At 38.1% G+C, this 18,282-nt stretch overlaps 1 protein-coding gene across 4 annotated transcripts in view; it reads left to right on the top strand.

The window, feature by feature from the left end:
• Nucleotides 1–392: 392 nt before the first annotated feature.
• enpp2 (ectonucleotide pyrophosphatase/phosphodiesterase 2) overlaps nt 393–18,282 on the top strand; it is an 89,620-nt gene continuing 71,730 nt past the window's right edge. Inside the window, exons 1-9 of one of the 4 annotated variants that reach the window (XM_067980866.1) lie at nt 393–895; nt 1,190–1,286; nt 4,781–4,936; nt 5,433–5,480; nt 7,977–8,102; nt 11,933–11,993; nt 13,464–13,561; nt 15,960–16,039; nt 17,450–17,569. In XM_067980866.1, coding sequence (XP_067836967.1) covers nt 863–895; nt 1,190–1,286; nt 4,781–4,936; nt 5,433–5,480; nt 7,977–8,102; nt 11,933–11,993; nt 13,464–13,561; nt 15,960–16,039; nt 17,450–17,569 — 819 coding nt within the window. In that variant the 5' untranslated portion in view covers nt 393–862. Of the gene's footprint in view, nt 896–1,189; nt 1,287–4,780; nt 4,952–5,432; nt 5,481–7,976; nt 8,103–11,932; nt 11,994–13,463; nt 13,562–15,959; nt 16,040–17,449; nt 17,570–18,282 lie in introns of all 4 variants that reach the window. The other 3 variants (XM_067980856.1, XM_067980875.1, XM_067980871.1) reach the window with 3 other exon arrangements.

The following is an 18,282-nucleotide window of genomic DNA, read 5'->3' as shown; positions in this document are numbered from 1 at the left end:
TTTTCTCACGTACAAACTTCTGGAGTGTTTTCCTGTTCACACAAAATAGTTGTTTCAAGGTATGAGTGAAATGAGCTTTTATGTGCAATGATGGACTCTCTCTTAAAGATGTTCTTATCACTCAGGTAACCGGGAAAGGTCACGACTTGTTTTGGACAGAGGACGTTAGAAGAGGAAACAAACTTCCCCCCTTAAAACTGCAGTGGGCTAAAGTCAATTTAGTTTTAGTTGATGTTTACAAACTAGCATCAAGATTTTTTTGTGTGTGTGTGTGTGGACGCTCTCAGCCCAAACGATTGCGACAGCCTGTATGTTTTCATCTTTATAAGCTCAGAACGGGGGGCGGGGGAATGGGGAAAGCTGCCAGACAGGAAGCTGGCACAAACGCACTCCTACTAAACAAACGCCGTTTTAAAAGAGATCTGGTAACGGGGGCAGCTGTACATCACACGGCTCGGCTCGCCTCTCCCCCAGACAAAGACCCCACTATTTGGTACTGAACAACATGCCTTTGAAAAACAACAGTGGCGGCGTTTAGCTCGTTCAACAGCTGAGATCCTCCCAAGCTCAAACAAAATACACAAAAGATAGGAGGATCCACGTGCTGTTTTTTTTCTTGAAAAGAAAAGAATTGGCTTTGCGGCACAACGTGGCAAGTTTTTGTTTTAGTTAACAAGGTCTTATCCATCAAAAAAAAATCTGTCGTTTAATGTGAAACATGTTAAAGTAGAGAGAGAGAGACAGAGGCAAGAACGGTCGAGATTGACAACCTGAACAGGTGGGATCAGTCCGACGTTTCTTGAGGAAGCGAACTGCAAGGAGGGGATTCTCTTCACTTGACTTAACCATCGTGTTCACAAACATGTCGAAGAACATTGGCGTGAAGTTGTCCCAGGTACGTATAAATATGGTGTAGCGAGTCGGGGAAAAAGCCCTGAAGATAATTGTGTCCGTCGAAGCATTTGGTTTCCAATCGATCTGGTACCGATTTATATTTGTGTTTCTGAAAAGCACCACTTGTGTTGTGCTCTCCTCGTACATAGTCCACGATGGATTGCTGGCATCATTGCTGTCGAGGTCGATTTTGGCCACATATTGTCAAGAGTTGAAATAAAAAAATACGTACGACTCGGTGCTAATTGTTATCCCTTTTCTTTTTTATATCCATTAAAAAAAATCTTGTTTGCAGATCATTTCACTGTTGACTTTCGTAGTCGGGGTAAATGTTTGCCAAGGAATTGGCTTGCGCCGCTTGCAAAGATCAGGAGACACAAACAATCGTGAAGGTACTTTATTTCTCATTGTTTATCGATAGCCGGCGTTTGCTTACAAGGTTTAGCAGAGACAATGTTAGGTTGGCCGGGGGTTGTAACTGTGACCAAATCCTAACGCTTTTTGTTTTCTGGTTTATTCAGTGCCCAGTATAGGGTTCTGAACTCCTTGCCTTGCACATCGTCCACTTTTAACATTTTAGTTGACACACATGCAGCAGAGCTTTAAACTATGCATTATATTATAGATGAGAAGAAAACAGTATTCTGATAGTCTATGTATCAGTTTGTTTCAGCACTTTTCATTATTTTCCTGATTATCACAGGCAATGTAGTCCAGCCAATAATTTGACATTAAATGACGCGGAGACAAGCAGGATACCTTTACATAAGCGTAGCATGTCAAGGCCCATTTTAGCACTTCGTGCCAGAAAAGACAGTGTTTGCTAAAGACAGTGATAAATCTATACTCAGTGTTAATTATTGCCCAATTAACACCTATAACCACGGTAGTCTTGATCATGTTATAGAACCTGGAGTGTTCTGATCATTCAGTGGGAAGGTTCATTGACTACAGTAAATGTACTAAGCACTACAATCCAATTGTGTGCTCATTGAGTTTTGAAAAAACGATAACTACTATAATAAACTGTTTATCTGTCTGCCTGTTAGTGAATGGAGATTATATTTATCTAACAAAATTCGATTAATTTACATTGACACTAAACCAGGCTTATTAAATGGGAGTTTAATTGCTGTTATCTTTAATATGTAATGTATCTATATATTTTGGAATGCAGATGTTTTATGTTCTGGTGTGGACACTGAGCATGGTGCCTATTTCCAAAGAAGAATCAACCTGTTCTCTCTGAACAGGGGTGCATTAAACTTATTTTCTCTAAATTATTCCCGAATCCTTCACTGATGAACAACCTAGCAGTGTTCTGAATTTGACTGTGATCTAATATAATTCAAAGAGCTAGAAATATTTATTCCAACAGTAATGCTGAGAGAGTTTACATCAATGGAACTGCTTTAATGTAAATGGTGTTAGAACACAAACCATAGTTTAGAACTGCAACCACATTTTAAAAGTTTTAGATTTAATTTTAGAGATATTTATTCAGGTGTTCAAAACATAGATGTTAAATTTTTACACCATGCCAAAACTTTCAACTGGCTACTGCACTTGGCGTTGGTATGATCTGCATATGAATTATTGCCATTTTGTTTTTATATGGCAATAAATTCAAACTGTTTTGCTTGTTGCCAATTTAAAACATCCTCAGTTTAAATGCTTCTTGGTGATCTAATGTAATCATTCATCCTTATGTTTTACATAAATTATGTAACTGTCAAATCTCTGTATGCTTCAGCTTTTGAAATGTACTGCCCTGTGCCGTGCTCCATGGGTTACTCATCTTTAAACTTAAGTGACATGAGTATTTTGCCATTATGTGCAAAACTTAGTTTGCTTAGTAATAATATAAAGATAGATGCCTGATAAAAGTCATTTTTGTATAAAAAATGTGCTTGTTCCTGTAAGGAATAAGTGGTGCATGTTGAAATAAAAATGATATTTTGAAAAATATTTTGAATATTAAAATTGATGAATTGATCATTGACCTGTTCCAGTCGATGAACTGTGTGCAAGCAATGTTCAGATAAATAAAAATCAATTTTATAACCAAACAGTTTGCATAAACTGGAAAGGAAATTGTAATTTGATTTCCAATTTAAATTAGAGTACATTTTCAAATTATTAGTTTGGAAAAAAGCTTTAGTAAGTGAATTAAGATTCCTTTTGCTTGAAGGTCTAACAAGTTTGTATAAAAACAATTTATAAATTAAATATTAAGTTTTGATAGTATGCACTTTTTAAAATCTGAAACATATCAAACACATTACTGGTGAAATATTTCTGAGAAATAATGTAAAGAGGTCTGAATTCATTCATGAAAGACAACCACCAAACAGTTAAATAGTGTAACATATAATAACTGTTTGTGTTTTTTCTGGTAATCAGGTTTAGATCATTACTCAATCAATTCTCAGGCATTGCATCACAGTTGTTAATCATTCATTAGCGATGTCATCATACATCAACTACATGGAGCTTCCTGGCCGTTGATGTCTGCCATAATGTCCATTACCGGAAAAAAAGGAAATGAACTATAACTGCCCCATCAACTTAATAGTATAGGTTAGAAAAAATCTTGGAGTTATTGTATGGTAGTAATATTATCTCACTATTCAGATGTAAAAAACAGCTTAAGATTCACTTTTGTAGTTTGTGGTGTTACCTGAGGCTCCCAATGAGACTATTCCTAGATAGCCATTATTTTTCATTTGTTAACCTGTCACAAATGTAAATTATTATTATTTGATGTCCAGATTAAATTAAGTACAGAAATATATGAAATCTTTTGATTATAGTACTGCTTTATCACAAGTTAATATAATTAGGATACATTTCTAAATACCTGACATTTAGAATAAATTAAAAAATAATGAAATTCAAATAGCTTTAATAGAAAAGACATTGCACCACAGTTGTACTTTATAGTTGTTTTTTCAGTGTCAACCACATCCCTGTAATTCAGAGGACACAAAAAAGATACAGGAAAATTCAAATTGTACACTGATTTTATGCTACTTATCTATGTATGCATGCCTCAAGTTTTCTTCAAAATTAGTACTTCTTGTTGTTTTTAAGATAGCTGTTATGCTTTCATAACACAATAGATTGAAGTTTTCCAAAGCACACCATCTGCTCTGTCTCTTTCTGTGTGTGATCTGCTGTGATAAGCTGTGCATTTTCTGGAGAGAGTCCAAACTGGAAGTGATATTGCCGTTTTCCTGCAAGTATTTTATTTGTTTTCTTTTTGTGGAGGGGGAGTGCATGACCCTGACAGTTAGTTTCAGTTCCAAAGGGAAGGATCTTTAAAGAAGAGGTTTTTTTTCCTCCCTTCAACTTTTCAAGCACATTTGAGGCAGAACAGCCTTTTGAATAAACACAGGGCATGTGTTATTGAGATCTGCTTTGGCCAAAATCTTCTGTTGATTGGTTTTGATTAAAACAAAATTGTCCATTTTTTGTTTGATCATTTAAATGGCTCTCACATTATGGCTGCAATTTACTTTCCTGACATCTGTGAAATCAATCAATGCATCACCCAAAGTTTTATGATGGATAGGGCCTGCCTCTATTTGCCACTTAATTTTAGTTACCATCACAAGTGTTGATTGTGGAGGATATGTAACACAATTGAATAGTACACCTTTTATAATTTGAATCTTATAATTATCATCTCTTTTAATTTGATGGATATTCAAACATCATAGCAAGGGATAGCATTGTTAATTGGAATTCTAAGCTTTTTTGTGGATGTCTGTATATGTATAGTACCTTTTTTGTTGGGGAATGAAATTCTAAACAATTTTCTGGATTGTCTGGCTCACTAAAGAGTGCTATCCCTAACTGATGTTTATGTTCTTGTTTTACACAGTTCTTTCAGATTCAGCCCGAACTACTACTTCTGGGTCATGCAGGGGCAGATGTTTTGAACTGCAAGAGGCAACCCCACCCAACTGTCGCTGTGACAATTTGTGCAAAAGTTATAACAGCTGCTGTTTAGATTTTGATCAACTTTGTTTGAAGACAGGTACTAAATTCAGAGGTGAACATGCTTTTAGTTGTATGTTCAGACATTTTTGTTTTTGAGGGTAGTTACCCTCTAATTATTTTCCCCTCTGCATCCATTGTGCCATATATCACCCAAGGCTGAGAGGGTGCTATGAGGTCTGTGATGGCTTTTCTTTCTCCGCCCCCCCCCGCCCCCACCATTGTGGTACCTGGTTTATGCTTGATGTCTCCCTACAGTGACCTATAGTAATTATTTGCTATACTGCAATGGTGTAACAGCTAAGAGAATGCTGTACAGTGTGTTGCTCAATAAAGCAACTTTTTTTTTAACCAGTTCCACATTTTTCCACCTCTTCCCTAGAAATCCAAAATATTTGAACACCAGCTTAAAAGATGGATCTGGTATTGACATATGGCTCTAGATATCCAAAGGGAAACTTGTAGTCCTGTGTATTATTTCTCTTTCCCCCACCCCACCCCACCATTTCTGTAAGTTTATTTTCTCTCCTCTTTAGGTTACTCTCCCCTGTCACGTCCCAATCCTCGAACAAGAGGGCAGGCAGGTGAGTTAGTTAGTTTCAAAATATTTAACCTTTGTATAGTGCTGGTATACTGTGATATATTGTACTGTAAATCTATTTCTGAATGAAGTATTTTATTTAAAACTGGCTCAATTGAAGGGGCCAGTATTTTTAGCAATAGTATTGTGGTCTTCCAATTAACGAGATCCAATTCTAGCCATGCCTAATTAGCTTGCCTGTCCTCTTCAGGTGAATTTAACAAATACTTGTGCGAGACACTATATAGGGCAAACTGTGGAAATCAGATTTTAGTTCAGGGAAGAATTAGTGTCAGAACAAGTCCTGCTCTGCAGAACCGACTGGCACCTTGTGTCAGTCAGCTGATGATAACTCTGCAAAAGTTTCTGGCCCAGACTGTACTGCCCTTCTGGCTGATGGAAGAAGCTTGTTGACTGGCAGTAGTGGCTTATGTGAAAGGGTAGCGGGGGGAGAAATAAAAATAATAGTACGATTGAATGATATCTTGTTAAATCAAACAACTGTGGGAGTCCAGTAGTTGAAGCAGTTGTTGACTTGACTTCTAATGAGCAGATCAGAAGCCTCTAGGGATACTTATCACTCAAACTTGCTTTTGCCAGTTGGATGAGTATTGTTAGTTCTTGATAGACAGTCTTGTGCCATTGATGATGGCATGGGAAAGTCTACAGCCCAGACCATCTTATCTACCATATTTTTGTTTGGTAAGTGGTATGCTAGAAAGAAAAAGCTTTTCAGCTCTTTGTTACAAAATGTAATTGCTAGTTTGCAACATTTTTGAGAACATGGGTGTGGTACCAATGTACTGAGCCAAAGTGGTAGGTCATGAGTTCTTGCCAGAGGTTGCCCAAACAGCAAACATCTGATGTTGCCTGTGTGGTGCTTTTTCATATGGAGGAAAACCTGATTGGAAAAATGCCTCTGGGTTGCCGTTGTATGCTTCCTAGTGGCCACTTCAAGAAGGCTGCTGTCTAGTCTGATTAGGATTATCTGTTCATGTGCAGATCGCTTGCTCACTTTGTTTACTGAGGAAGTATACGTGTTGGGGGTAGGGGTAGGGGGTGGGGGAATATGATGTTTGTATTTATAATACGTATAATTTATTTTAATTGATCCAGTGAAGTTAGAAATTTTACTGGATTATTGTCTATTGTTTGAATACTGTCAATATTTTTTTACTCTCTTGCATCTTTTACTTAATTCTAGCAATAAGGAATAAAGAGATTAGCTTAAAGCCAGTAATAATGGTTTTGTTCATTAGTTTCGTAGTACTCCACTGAATACATTAGTCATATAATCCTTGTAATATACATAAAAATATGTATTTTTTTCTGTCTAGCATTGTTGTATGTTTGTAAAAATAGTAGTTGGGTCACAAATTCCGTGCAGTAACAGTTATGTATGTAGGCGACACTGTTAGTTAATTGTGTCAAGTAAGGTTACAAGCTGTCAAATTATCTGCAATAGAGTACGGAATATTTGAGTCTTCAGTGGTTTCAGCACCCTGACCATCGACTGGCTTTGCACTAATGACCCTACTGCATCCCAAAGGCCTTGTAGATGGATTGAAAATCCTTGGAATTGGAAAAGTTCATTAAAATTTAACGTGTAGTTGTCTTAGTATCATACCTGATTATCTGTCAGGAATCTTTACCCTCATAAGAGCCTTGACTCATTACCACCATACTGTTGTAACTCTCCCCATCCCACCTGTGCTCTGCTTAAGGCAATCTAACACTTCATCTTGTTGTTCTCAAATTCCCTTGCTGAACCACTTAGGGAAACATTTCAATACACCATGATTTTCACTTTGGGACTGAAGCAGTGGCAAATGGACTCCCATGGTATGCAAACCCCTGTCTCGCTGAGATGAAACCTGGCCCTAGTCTAGGAAAGTGGAGTTCCCCCCACCATCTGCCGTGTAATTGTGAAAATCCATGCCTGGTGGTAGGAAGGGGACCTTCTTTCCACCCCCCTTGCTGATATTTTGTTAACCCTTCCCCTGCTGAGACTGTTTGCCCCTCTATTCCTAATCCTTGCCTCCTCCTCTCTCTTTTCCCTCCCCATCCCCTCTTCCATCATCCTTCTCCACTCCCTCTCTCCCCTCACTTTTACTTCCCCTTTTCCACTCCTCTCCCTCCCCTCTCCCATCCTTCCTCCTTTGCCAAGGTCCAATTTATTTTCCCACACTCTAGTCCTGCTTGATCTGAATACTGCTCTTGATTTTGACTCCCTATGTGCAATGCCACAGGAGATCATCTTGTAATCTAGAAATGTTTCTGATGCCAGTGAATTATTAAGATAAAACTCATGTCTCTTTGTAACAGGGGAAATACAGTATTGATAATCACATATATATTGTGTTAATGACTTGTAAAATATATTGTAAAATGCAAAAGTTGTTATAAGATAGTGGAAGTGATGATAATTTGCAGAACCACTTCTCTATACCCTACTGGCTGCCAATTTATTTAATGGTGAAGCTATTGCTACATATTCTAGGTCGAGGATGGGAGTGCAGCAAAGATCGTTGTAGCGAAGCACGAAACGAAGATTATGCTTGCCAGTGCTCTGATGATTGCATGAATAGGGGAGATTGCTGCACCAACTATCAAGTTTCATGCAAAGGTAATTTCAGACTAATCCATTACTATCTTTGACACGCAGAGTAAAATGCTTCCTAGACTCCAAATGCAATGGGAGTCTTGATCCATCGGAGAACTGATTGGAGAATTGGTTGCAGAGGTCAGTGCACCCAATTTCTGGTTATTAATTTTAATGGACAGAAAATTTAAGCACTTTGATTCAGGACTGAGTCTTGGAAAACTTACCCTATAGTGTGTTGCCTCTTGGAGTCTGCAAAAGTGAAGAAGATTGAAGCCTAGAAATGACAAGGTGATGTAAGTGGATAACACTTAGAGAGTATTTTTATATGACATTCCTGTGTCCTATTTTAATGCAGGAATTAACCTATTTAGTTTCATCCGCTAATACCACCAGCAGGAATTTCTAGGCTTTCAAGTTTCCAGAAGATATAAGTTAATTTTTCCAGGAGATTTAAAAAAAAATTGCTATACCAAGTTTTATGACTTGGGTTCTATAAACATGAGTAACCCTCAGCAAGTTAATTTTTTTAAGAAGTTATGGCAACAGTACATAGGAACAGGAGTAGGCCATTCAGCCCCTCGTGCCTGCTCCTCCATTTGATAAGATCATGGCTGATTTGTGATTTAACTCCATATACTTGCCTTTGGCCCATATCCCTTAATACCTTTGGTTGCCAAAAAGCTATCCATCTCAGATTTAAATTTAGCAATTGAGCTAGTATCAATTGCATTTTGCAGAAGAGAGTTCCAAACTTCTACCACCCTTTGTGTGTAGAAATGTTTTCTAATGTCACTCCTGAAAGGTCTGGCTCTAATTTTTAGACTCTGCCCCCTACTCCTAGAATCCCCAACCATTGGAAATAGTTTCTCTCTATCCATCCTATCTCTTCCCCTTAATATCTTATAAACTTCGATCAGATCACCCCTTAACCTTCTAAACTCCGGAGAATACAACCCCAATTTGTGTAATCTCTCCTCGTAACTTAACCCTTGAAGTCCGGGTATCATTCTAGTAAACCTACGCTGCACTCCCTCCAAGGCCAATATGTCCTTCCGAAGGTGCGGTGCTCAGAACTGCTCACAGTACTCCAGGCGCGGTCTAACCAGGGTTTTGTATAGCTGCAGCATAACTTCTGCCCCCTTGTACTCTAGTCCTCTAGATATAAAGGCCAGCATTCCATTAGCCTTGTTGATTATTTTCTGCACCTGTTCATGACACTTCAATGATCTATGTACCTGAACCCCTAAGTCCCTTTGGACATCCACTGTTTTTAACTTTTTACCATTTAGAAAGTACCTTGTTCTATCCTTTTTTGATCCAAAGTGGATGACCTCACATTTGCCACAGTTTTGCCCATTGACCTAATCTATCAATATCGCTTTGTAATTTTATGTTTTCATCTCCACTGCTTACAATGCCACCAATCTTTGTGTCATCGGCAAAATTAGATATGAGACTTTCTATGCCTTCATCTAAGTCGTTAATAAATATTGTGAATAATTGAGGCCCCAAGACAGATCTCTGCGGGACTCCACTAGTCACATCCTGCCAATGTGAGTACCTACCCATTATCCCTACTCTCTGTCGCCTTTCGCTCAGCCAACTTCCTAACCAAGTCCGTACTTTTCCCTCGATTCCATGGGCTTCTATCTTAGCTAACAGTCTCTTATGTGGGACCTTATTAAATGCTTTCTGGAAGTCCATATAAATAATATCCATTGACATTCCCCTGACCACTACTTTACTCACCTCTTCAAAAAATTCAATCAGGTTTGTCAGGCACGACCTACCTTTCACAAATCCATGCTGGCTCTCTCTGATTAACTGAAAATTCTTGAGGTGTTCAATCACCCTATCCTTAATTATAGACTCCAGCATTTTCCCCACAACAGATGTTAGGCTAACTGGTCTATAATTCCCTGGTTTCCCTCTCCTTTCTTAAAAAGCAGAGTGACATGTGCAATTTTCCAATCTGGAGGGACAGTTCCTGAATCTAGAGAACTTTGAAAGATTATAATTAGGGCATCTGCAATGTGCTCACCTACTTCCTTTAAAACCCTGGGATGGAAACCATCTGGTCCTGGGGATTTGTCACTCTTTAGTGCTATTATTTTCTTCATTACTGTTGTTTTACTTATGTTAATTTTATTGAGTCCCTGTCCCCGATTCAGTATTTGTTTTCTTGGGATTTCCAGCATGCTATCCTCTTTTTCTACTGTAAATAGTGACGCAAAGTAATTGTTCAACATGTCTGCCATTTCCCCATTGTCAATGACAATATCCCCACTTGCAGTTTTTAAGGGGCCAACACTGCTTCTGACCACCCTCTTTTTCCTAATATAACTATAAAAGTTCTTCATATTGGTTTTGATATCCCTTGCAAGTTTCTTTTCATACTCTCTTTTCGTAGCTCTTATTATCTGTTTTGTGACTCTGTTTCCTGACTTGTGCGTTGTAGATGGCGGTTGTTGTAGATTCAGCAACATGCACTCTGTTACTTTAAACATGTTCCCCTTTAAAATTAGAACTGGTAAGCACTGCACATGTTGCTGAATCTACAGTAACCAGTTGGTGTTCTGTTCACCGGTACTTTACCAATAGTGTGTTTAAGATGCTGGTGAGCAGAACGCACATTGAACATAATATTAGCTGGTTACTGTATATTGAACACGTGCTGCACTCACGGGATAGCAAAGCACCGTTGTCAGAACTTCATGCATGATCAGGCAGGTGAGTGTGCGGAGAGAGTCAGAGTATTACAACTACGATGGGCGGGGAGGAGAGGCGTAGCAGTGGGTCACGAGCTATGAGCAACCCTTGGTTTGTTGATCTTTGTATCTTTCCCATTTGCCAGGATCATTGCCATTTTTTGCCTTTTTGTATGCTCTTTCCTTATGTCTTATACTGCCCTTTACCTCTTTAGTTGTCCATGGCTGTTTTTTCTGGCAAGTAGAGTTCTTGCCCCTCAGGGGTGTAAACTGATTCTGTATCACGTTAAATGTTTCTTTAAACATTTCCCACTGATCATCAGTCGTTTTACCCATTAACAGATTTGCCCAGTTTACTGTGGACAGTCTCTGTCTCATCCCATTGAAGTCGGCCTTACCCAAGTCTAGAATCTTAGCAGCTGATTCACTTTTTTCCCTTTCAAACACCGCATTGAACTCGATCATGTTATGATCGCTATTGGATAGATGTTCATGCACAGTTAAGCTGTTAACTAAATCTGGTTCATTACTCATTACTAAATCTAGTATGGCTTGCCCCCTTGTTGCCTCTAGGATGTACTGCTGTAGAAAACTATCCTGGACACACTCAAGAAATTCACTACCTTTCTGACAGTTGCTAGTCTGCTTTTCCCAATCTATGTGAAGGTTAAAGTCCCCCATTAAGACCACGCTGAAGTAATGTTGTTGACCACCTTTACTGAACACATTTTAATACCTTTTATAGCATTGGGAGTTCCTGCGGTCTGGTTTTGCTAAGATTGTTCTTTTGTAAATTTTTTGACGGAGTAAAAATGTTAAATGTTTGATGAGCTGAATATATGTTGTATATTTTTAAAATTCATAGTCCTTACTTTTTTTTAAGCAACTTCTATAATTTTCCTTTATTTAAAAATAAGTTTTTGTGTATGTTGTCGACGTTCTCTGTCATAAAATAAGCACTTGAATGGTGATTTACAGATCTACTTTATACCTGTAGTATTGGGAGTTTGTTTCTATTTGGGACACGTCAAAACCAATGATTGAATTTGGTATAAAATATCTTCGATTTTGTTTCGTATTTTATCTTATGCTAGTTGCTATAGTCCAAATCTTTATCAATTATATGATAAACTTTGCCACTAGGCGAGACACGCTGGGTGGATGAAGATTGTGAAGATTTGAAGACACCAGATTGTCCAGCAGGGTATGTACTGCTCAACATCCATAGTTAAAACTGGGTCCTGCAATGATTGACATTATTTTTATTATGACAATTTTCTTTGTAGTGCTAATTATATTTGATAGGCTTCAGTAATAAACTGGACTTCAGTTATAATCAATTTGGGCAGATCTATATCTGATTAGCATAATTGACCAATTAACTTTTTATTCATTCATGGGATGTGGGCGTCGCTGGCGAGGCTGGCATTTATTGCCCATCCCTAATTGCCCTTGAGAAGGTGGTGGTGAGCCGCCTTCTTGAACCGCTGCAGTCCGTGTGGTGAAGGTTCTCCCACAGTACTGTTAGATAGGGAGTTCCAGGATTTTGACCCAGTGACGATGAAGGAACGGCGATATATTTCCAAGTCAGGATGGTGTGTGACTTGGAGGGGAACGTGCAGGTGGTATTGTTCCCATGTGCCTGCTGCGCTTGTCCTTCTAGGTGGTAGAGGTCGCGGGTTTGGGAGGTGCTGTCGAAGAAACCTTGGCGAGTTGCTGCAGTGCATCCTGTAGATGGCACACACTGCAGCCACTGTGCGCTGGTGGTGAAGGGAGTGAATGTTTAGGGAGGTGGATGGGGTGCCAATCAAGCAGGTTGCTTTGTCCTGGATGGTGTCGAGCTTGTTGAGTGATGTTGGAGCTGCACTCATCCAGACAAGTGGAGAGTATTCCATCACACTCCTGACTTGTGCGTTGTAGATGGCGGTTGTTGTAGATTCAGCAACATGCACTCTGTTACTTTAAACATGTTCCCCTTTAAAATTAGAACTGGTAAGCACTGCACATGTTGCTGAATCTACAGTAACCAGTTGGTGTTCTGTTCACCGGTACTTTACCAATAGTGTGTTTAAGATGCTGGTGAGCAGAACGCACATTGAACATAATATTAGCTGGTTACTGTATATTGAACACGTGCTGCACTCACGGGATAGCAAAGCACCGTTGTCAGAACTTCATGCATGATCAGGCAGGTGAGTGTGCGGAGAGAGTCAGAGTATTACAACTACGATGGGCGGGGAGGAGAGGCGTAGCAGTGGGTCACGAGCTATGAGCAACCCTTGGTTTCAATTTGAAGGTGCTAGTCTTTGCTTTGTAAATGTAAACAAATCAATGGCACTATATGTCTCATCAAAGTCTATTACTTCACAGCAGAAAAGAATTTCACAGATTTCTCACAGAATGAGCTGTGAAATTTGTTTCCTCACATTGATAAATATAACCAAACCCCCACTGTTTATTATAAATGAACATAACCACACAGAAACACATACGGTTATGACAAGACAGATCAATCATTACAACCAACCAATCAGTCATTACAAGTGGTGATCACTGAGGTAATGCTCATGTATGATTGATTAATACTTGAAATCTCTGAATGTAGTAAATACGTAATTAAAATAGCTTTTGCTAAAGGCCTTTCTCTTTAACATTTGTGCATTATATATTTTAGCTTTGTTCGTCCACCACTGATCATTTTCTCTGTGGATGGGTTTCGTGCTTCATATATGAAGAAAGGGGGCAAGGTCATGCCCAACATTGAAAAACTAAGTAAGGCTATTTCTAGAAAACATTTTACTGTAATAATTTTCAGCTAGTGTTTGTGCCTACTGAAAGGTGGAACATTTCTGCAATCTGGATCAGGATAAACTGGAGCAAATTCAGATTAAGTGATTTGTTAATGAATTTATGCTGCAGTGATTCCAAGCAGTTTGTTTTGTAGAAGTCATGCACGTTTCACTGTATTCTTTCAGAAACTCAATTGTGTATGTGATTATGCCACATATTGTGATTTGCAATCGGCATCAGAGGCACATTCACATATGAAATGAACACTACTTGTATGTATAATTGTCACATTCCAATATTTTATGCAATTCCTGTCCTAAACTACAGTGACCCAGATGACTCCTTATAAACATTAAGTGTAAAAATTAACAATATTAAATATTTACCAAGAAATTTGGCTTCCTTTTAATGTAAATTCTATATATAAATGAATTTTAATATTGTATAACTATTATCTAAATTAACTCATCTAACATATTCTCACAGGGAGCAAGAGTTTTAAGATGTCTGATTATACTTTCAAATTAAAAAAATAAACTTTAAGAATAAAAATGCTGCTATTAATTGGTTTACTCAGGGGTATTCGTCCTCTAGAGTGGTTTCTTTGATTCTCTTACCTCTCTAAAACTGCTTGGTTGATGCTGCTCGGTCCTTTTATTTCAGTCAAATCCTTGAGATAATTCTCTAAGCAGAGGTAAGATTTGAAAATACCAGTAAACATAACATAATGCTTTGTGGCATTCAAAATTCCTTAAAAAAAACTGGAATGAATAAATTCCGAGTTGATTCGGACTGACTCCAGCACCATGAATGGTGCATTTTTAAAATTGGGATCCACTCCAAATTTAGTAAATCAGCCCTATTTATGCTATAGTGCTCTGGAAATCCAGATCAGTTTTTAAAAGTGACCTTTCTATGTATGGCAAAGTACTTTAAGTGTAACATATATCCCACCCTCCATCTTCCCCCCCACCCCACCCCACCTCCATATGGAAATCAGCAGTTGAAAGGCTCATGTAGGGAGCCTGAGACAGTTGATTTGAGGAGGTCTAAATAAACTTGTTTCACTGACGTGCAATACATGATCTTTACTGAGCGCATCTGCCAGGCAGCATTTAGTTCTGCACTATTATTCTGTGTATACACCAAAAGGACTTGTTGGCACAGACTGACTTTGTGAAACACAATCCCAGAAAATGGGCACATTTTATTTTGGAAACCTTGTGCCTAACATCAGCAAATCATTTCCCCTTCGTATCTGCTTCAATGAAATGTTCACTTCTGCTTTAAAGAGCAGTGCTTCAACTGATGATTAATTTTCAAGCCTTATTCTGTGAGACACAAAAGGAGGAAAGGTACTTCCTCCTACACTGATTAGCTGTTTCCCTTTCAATGTGCCCAAAAGAATCTGGCTGGTTCCCATGGAAAATAATGAAAGTTTCAGAGTAGCAAAGAGTTAATCTCCTCAATGTAAATGTGCCTTCTGTCCTTATTTTCAGTTCTGTTTGATTTACACTAAGCAATATTACATTCACAAGTAAAGTTAAACAAATCTGTGTTTGAATCAAACCCTGTTCTCTTTGAAAATCTAAAAATAACATAAGCTGTTGGAGAAAATAGAACCCTTCTGTCTCTACAGTGACAGTATAAAAACTTTTTGTATTTTATTTGCTACATACCTAAAGAGTAACTATTTTAAGGGAACTACTTAAAACATTGCAGAATTCAAGTAGGCTTTGCAGACACAATGGGGTAGATCTTGACTTTGTGCAATAATGTAAGACGGGTGATAGAGACGGGCAGTCCATTTTACATCTCTCTCAATTTTTATTTCCACTGACTTTAATGGAAATAAAAATCAGGAGAGATTCTAAAACGGGCTGCCGATTCGCAATCACCTGTTTTACACTGTTGCAGAAAGTCAAGATCTACCCCAATAAGTTTTATTAGTATGCAGATTGTTGCTTAAATTAATACAGTGTAATACCTAGTTTGCCTAGTCACTTTGTTGTTCTCCCTGATTTCTACTGTTGCAAGTTTCAGGCTTTACATGGAAGTACCAACCTGTAATATAATGACTTCCAGATGTAAGATTAGCGTCACATCAAATGTACAAGCCTTGCCTTCATCAGAATCTGCAAGAACATTGTGTAGTGATTGAAAAATAAATCCAGATACTGAGTGTTTTCAAATGTAACTGAATTTTTATTATGCAAGTTGATAATTTCAGAGAATTACATATCAAATCTAAATGATATATTCTGTAGTGGCTTATAGAACACTACACGTTAGTGTTTCTTTTTCATGGCTATCACTGGCATTGTGTCAATATTGCAACACTTACTTTTTTGCAGATGGTAACAAACTTCTTTGTATTTAGGATCTTGTGGAACTCATGCCCCCTACATGAGACCAGTTTATCCAACAAAAACCTTCCCCAATATGTATACCCTTGCTACTGTAAGTGTTACATTTTGTGTAACTAGCTGCTTTTGCTCCATGCATTTTAATAGAAAGTCAATTTCTTTATCTTTTGGAAAATAAACTGTGATTTATTAACAACTTGCTTGTATTCGAACTGTATAAATTTTGATTTCAGTGTACTTTTGTGTGACACAAACTGTTCTTTCCACATTGTATATGAAATAGTGACTACTCCCATGCTGGCCCTGTAGGTGTATGCACTGCATGGGGTGGCATTGAGCCATTTAGACCAGGAATTGTCATTTGTGCCAATTTAGCCAAAGTTATCTGAGGCAGTGAAGAAAAAACTTCAATTCACCCAAGTGTCCCTGGGAAAGAGAGAGGGGAAAAAAAAACGTCAGGAATTCAGCTCCTGAAATAAAAACAGAAAAATCTAACAAAAGGTCTATACTTGAAAAGTTAACCTGTCTTTTTTTCTTTTCAGCTGCTGACAGACCTGTTGTATTTCCAGCATTTTCTGTTTTTATTTTTATCTTTCTGCTCTGAATGCTGCTGGTGGTCTTTGCTGAAAGTTCACACTTTTGGTGAGGATGAATTAGGCTTAGTTGTGGTGACTTTCATGATTAAATAGCTCACTGACATGAACTAGGCTCACATATAGGGTACTAACATACTGGAGAGCTGCTGGCACATATAGTATCGTGCTGCAGTATGCAGTCATTCCCTTCAGGGAGATAATTGTTAGAGGGAAAAAATAGTAATGGAGGCTTTCAGAATGTGACTTAGATTATTATTTTTTTAAAATGACACATGTTGCCCTATTGTGAAAGCTTAAAAAATGGCTGAAAACTAATCAAACCAGCAACTTCTGTAAAAGAAAAAAATATCCTTATTGATAATTGTGTGAGGTCCTTTTTCTTCTCCATTATTGCCTTTTTGTCGAGTACTCATGACCCTGATTTAAACTAATTTCAGCATAAACAAGCCTTAATGTGCCGAAATAGTAGAGACCCTGTCTGCATAGGAAAAGGAAATATATGGGATTCATTAATGGCAATAGTGTTTTCGTTAATGTTATGTCAATAGCTTTTTTCCCCCGCTTTCACTATTTCAGCACATTTTATGTGCAGTATGTAGCCCAGATTTTGAAATTAGTGAATGAGCAATACATTGGAAGCAGAAATAAGAGGAAAAATGATGTTAGGGTATTAAACTCATCTAAAACTTGTTTTCTTTTCCCTAAGCAACCACAAATGTTAGTTTTCCTGCTTTTTTCTATTACATAAATAATTTAGAAACTCAGCTTTGCTTTCCAGTTCTAATTTGCTGTGTGCAGTTTTTAAATGTATATTTTCCCTTGTGAAATGATTTAGTCTGAAAAGGTTGTGCAGACTCTGACAAGTAAAGCCCACAACTAATCAATTTGCTTTGGTTTTTCATACAAAGGGACTTTATCCTGAATCGCATGGAATTGTTGGCAACTTGATGCATGACCCTGTGTTTGATGCCAACTTCAGCCTTCGAGGTAGAGAAAAATTCAATCCTCGATGGTGGGGAGGACAACCAGTAAGTTCTGAGTGTCTCTTATTCTGAATCCTTGGCTGGAGAAAGTAGCACAGTTTGTCTCCTAATTGGAGTATCTTCCAATGTTTTTGTCAACATTTCAAAACCAAATTAAGGGAAGGAAATAAAAGGCAGCAAGATTTTGTTTTATCTGCACTCATTAACACTGAAATATTGAATTCACAAGTTTGTGAACCAATATAATGTACTCTTTTTAAATACTTAAAAGGCAGCACTCTCGTCTCTGAGCCAGAAGGTCATGGGCTATCCAGCCCCATCCAGTGGTTTCAGCTTGTAATCTCGCCTGACACGTCAGTGCAGCACTGATGGATTGCTGCACTGTCAGAGGTGCTGTCATTTGAATGAGATGTTGAACTGAGGCCTCATCTGCCCTCTCAGGTGGATATAAAAGATCCCATGGTACAATTCGAAGAAGAGCACAAGAGTTCTCCTGGTGTCCTGGCCAATATTTATCCCTCCACCAACATCACTTAAAAAGCAGATTATTTATTCATTTATTTCATTGCTGTGGGACCTTGTGTGCAAATTGGCTGCCACATTTCCTACATTACAACAGTGACTGTATTTCAGAAGTACTCGATTGGCTATGAAAAGCACTATATAAATGCAAGTTCTTTCATGAACGGTTTTCCATAATTTTTATAATTTCTCTGACAGAACACGTGTATGAATGTACATCACAGTTCTCATCAATG

This window comes from Heptranchias perlo, chromosome 3, assembly GCF_035084215.1.
Source record: "Heptranchias perlo isolate sHepPer1 chromosome 3, sHepPer1.hap1, whole genome shotgun sequence".
Taxonomy (NCBI): Eukaryota; Metazoa; Chordata; class Chondrichthyes; order Hexanchiformes; family Hexanchidae; genus Heptranchias; species Heptranchias perlo.
Note: the sequence above shows the minus strand (reverse complement) of the source record. Positions and strands in the feature narration are given on the sequence as shown.